A 3,638-nucleotide genomic window follows, 5' to 3' on the forward strand; every position below is an offset into this window, starting at 1 on the left:
CTCAAAAGACACGGGACGCACTGGTTGCCCACTAGTAAGGCTTTAAAGAAAGAACATGAAAAGTGCTAATGTGAAGCCACACAAGGTTACGCGTTTAAGCAAGAAAAGCCAACAAATAACGTGGTTTGCCAATGATATAATTTTATCTTCATAGGTGTCAACGATATAATTTTTTCTGCATAAATAGTCCTGCCAAAAGCATAGCGGCAACAGAAAAATCCTAATCGTATAAATTTGTTGGCTTATAATGCATTTTTTTTAAAAGATAGCACTAAACCAAGCGCACAGCTTTTGATATATTGGGACTCAAATCAAGCTCCATTTTGTGTGTTGCGAATCTCCAAAAAAACATGCTGAAAGACCTATGTGCTTTGAGGTTGGAAACTTGGAAGCCCATATACGGATCGAAACTGGATGATCAATATTTTTTTTAAAGACCCCTTTTATCCTGTTCACTACATAGGCATGACAAATTTTTTCATTTCTTGGGGGACTCGCTTTTCTCTCTCTCTATATATATATATATAATAATATATATATATATAATATATACAATATATAAAAGAAAAGTTTCACGAAACTCTTGCTTCAAGAACCAATGTCTTATCTACAATGAGCATCTGCTTCAACTCGATAGTGTCTCCAACTAACTACCAGAGATCTTACACAGGCTTTCAGCCTTGCTGCTGTGATGTAATATTTACCACTACTCAGGATAGGAGCCCACCTGGCCGAGCATCTAGGTGCCAAGGTTCAAACCTTTGGATATACTACTACATATCAGCAGACCACTTAGGCTAGAGGCTAGAGCCCACCAGAAAAATTCAACATCTTGTGTTATCATTGATCGGAAACAAGACACTCTTTCATCATATTATACAGAGGGTAAAAAGCCAACTCTTTGTCCAAATCTTTTCTACATCCACAGTTTTAACAGCTGGTTATGATACATTGTCTCACTACCCTCAAAATATCGGAGAAGGAAACAATGCCTACCAAAATATTCTCCTTTTCTATAACCCAGACTCTGTGAACCTTCCATTCCAGCGCCTTGCTTATCACCTCCTCTAGAGGGCTGCTGAGGGAGCAGGTTACCAGATCAAGCTGACAATCCTCACCAATGAGATTAGCCTGAAATAAGGCATCCGATCCCATCACCAAGCCTCCAATTCCAAACTTCCTTGTCACGTTTGCTCTCTTCAAGAAGCGTAACACGCCCTCTGTGCCCCATCTTTGGAAAGCTTCTGCGGAGCACCCCCTCAAATCACTGGCCGAGAAGGTCCCGACGATCACTTTTCCTTGGGCCTGCAGGATTAGGTTAAGGCCTCTCATGAGAGACTGTAAAAATGGGTTTTATATATATATTAGAAAGGAATCTGCCCACACAACATCATGTCCTCCTGGGAGTTCAAAGAGATTGAAGTGTCTAAACAACCAGTTTTGCGATGTACTTACAGGTACAAGCTGCTGCATTTGCTTCTGCTCCCCTCCGGCTGCAAGCTCCACGATGGCCACAGCAGTTAGTGAGCCCTCAGTCATGCACCTTATCGTATCAACGAGACTCATATCTTCTGGCACACCAAAGACGCGTGATTGCACCACTGCCAAGGACTCCACACTTTGAGAGAGTATAGGATGAACCTTCTGTGCCTCTGCTCGCAAGAACTGAATCAGATCCGTCTGCGTAAGCATGCGATAGCCCGGCGACGCTTCCGATGTCTCCAATCCACTCGTATGATCCATCTGGCTTTCCAGTGGCACAAGCGCTCTGTGGAGGCCCTTACTCATTGGATCCATCGCCTCAAACACACTTGCAATGGCAGACCCAAAGTGGTACAAATTCATTAGTGTTAAACTCGATCTAGACCCAAAGTACTACGAATTCATTACTGTTAATCTCGGCCTTTCGTGCACGGATGAGAAGCATTAGTTACAGAATTAAAGATTAAAATCTAGCCAAAACGAAACCAAAATGGTAGAACAAACCTGGTATGAGGGCTGATGGCCCAGAGACTGAGTCCTTCGAGGCAATGGCCGATGATGGTGGAGACGGGAGTGCTCAGCAAAGTGGTGGCGTCATTCATGTTGTCCTTGAGCTCTGCAAGGTGGATGAGGATGTCGAGAGTCGACACAATGCCGATGTAGTGCTTTCGTGCGGCGCCGGTTGCCTTGTCGGACTCCAGGATCATGGAACCCCCAGCGCCGATCCAGTGGCCGGGGGGCGCCGCCACCGGCACAGCCAGGATGTTGTGCGCCAGCATGGAGTGCAGGGTGTCGCCTACGGAGGCGGTGTAAGGCACCTCCACGAGCTTGCCCTTGCCCCCTACCAGCTGCTGCACTGTAGTTGATTTGAGCAGAGACCCTAATTCCTCCATTTGCCCACAAGAGCCCTGCATCCTCTCTCTCTCTCTCTCTCTCTCTCTCTCTCAATAAGCAATCCCCCCTCCCCCTCTCTCTGCAATCCCCCAAACTCAACGAGCGCACAGAAACTGCGTCAGGTATGGCTTCTCAAACCTTCCCAGAACAGCCTTTTAGGCAACGACTGCCGCCTCTTCGAGATCATCAAAACCCACCGTTTACGACAGGTGTCTCGGAGACCAAGCGGCAGCACACAGGTGCGCACATTGTAACCAAAATATACGTCGCGGTTTCGTGGCAAAATTATTTCGAAAAGATCATTTTGAGGTGCTTTATACGCACATGGGGAAAAGGGTTTCCCTTGCCCTCTCTCTAATCTAAAAAAGCAAATCGTAAGAACGAAACCAGGAATACAATGGGTCAAATCGATGGGATTTTTTCCTCTTATTTTTTAGAAATCCAAGATTTTTTATCTCTTCTCTCCTTGTGCCTTGGTTGTCCCCGGTTAATATGTAATAGATAGATATATATATATATAATAGTAAAGTAATATAGTATAGAAGAGAATAAGAGAGAGCTATAGGTTGTGATACTTAAAGTAGGAATGCTCTGGTGAGTGCTTGGTAGGCAACGAGGTAGGTAGCAAATTTACTATTTCACGTGGTAGTGCATGCGAAGTACTACGGTTGTATTATGCAAAAGTACTACGACTACATTACGTGAGCGCATGCAGGTAGCGTCACAATGGTGGGCAACTGGGATCATCTGGAGGAGGCAGGAGAAGGGGGATGGGGAGAATGGGATTCAGAAGAAGAGATGAAGAGAGAAAGGGAAGACCAGGGAGAAGAAGGGGTCGCAAGAAAGCAGCAGCACGATTGGATCTCACGATTGGATCTCTGACTGAATTCTCAGAGGCATCGTCTGGAGAACCTGTGTAAGAGTAAGGTATGCATTAACTTTTCATATGAGCTAGTCAAAATACAAATTTTTCTCCATGAGTAGCGCAATCTTATTCTGTTCTAGGAAGCCACCTAGCAAAGCGGAGTTGGAAAGATGGCTTCAAGAGGAAGTCTTTCACGAAAGAGCAATATCGCAGTTGTATTATCTAGGGAAAGGGTTTTTCAATGTGTTATTTATGAGAGGATAGATGGTAGCTGACATGTTTGCAAAAGCTCCACTGTTTATGGGATCGAAGCTAATTCATGCCATGCCTTTTGATCCAACGTTTGACATCAATCGAAGTCTTAGGGAATCATTTCCAGTATGGGTGGACATAATAG

At 44.7% G+C, this 3,638-nt stretch overlaps 1 protein-coding gene across 1 annotated transcript; it reads right to left on the bottom strand.

Moving 5' to 3' along the window:
- Positions 1-559: 559 nt before the first annotated feature.
- Positions 560-2,541, bottom strand: LOC147640054 (SNF1-related protein kinase regulatory subunit gamma-like PV42a). The gene is made up of 3 exons (XM_086776563.1): positions 1,987-2,541; positions 1,456-1,810; positions 560-1,305 (listed from the first exon to the last, which is right to left on the bottom strand). The coding sequence occupies exons 1-3, from the start codon at positions 2,394-2,396 to the stop codon at positions 931-933; spliced, it is 1,140 nt and encodes a 379-aa protein (XP_086632689.1). The 5' UTR covers positions 2,397-2,541; the 3' UTR covers positions 560-930.
- Between the last annotated feature and the right edge of the window lie 1,097 nt (positions 2,542-3,638).

The sequence above is a fragment of the Cibotium barometz genome, chromosome 3 (assembly GCF_041138505.1).
Source record: "Cibotium barometz isolate CiBa-2024 chromosome 3, ASM4113850v1, whole genome shotgun sequence".
In the NCBI taxonomy this organism is placed as follows: Eukaryota; Viridiplantae; Streptophyta; class Polypodiopsida; order Cyatheales; family Cibotiaceae; genus Cibotium; species Cibotium barometz.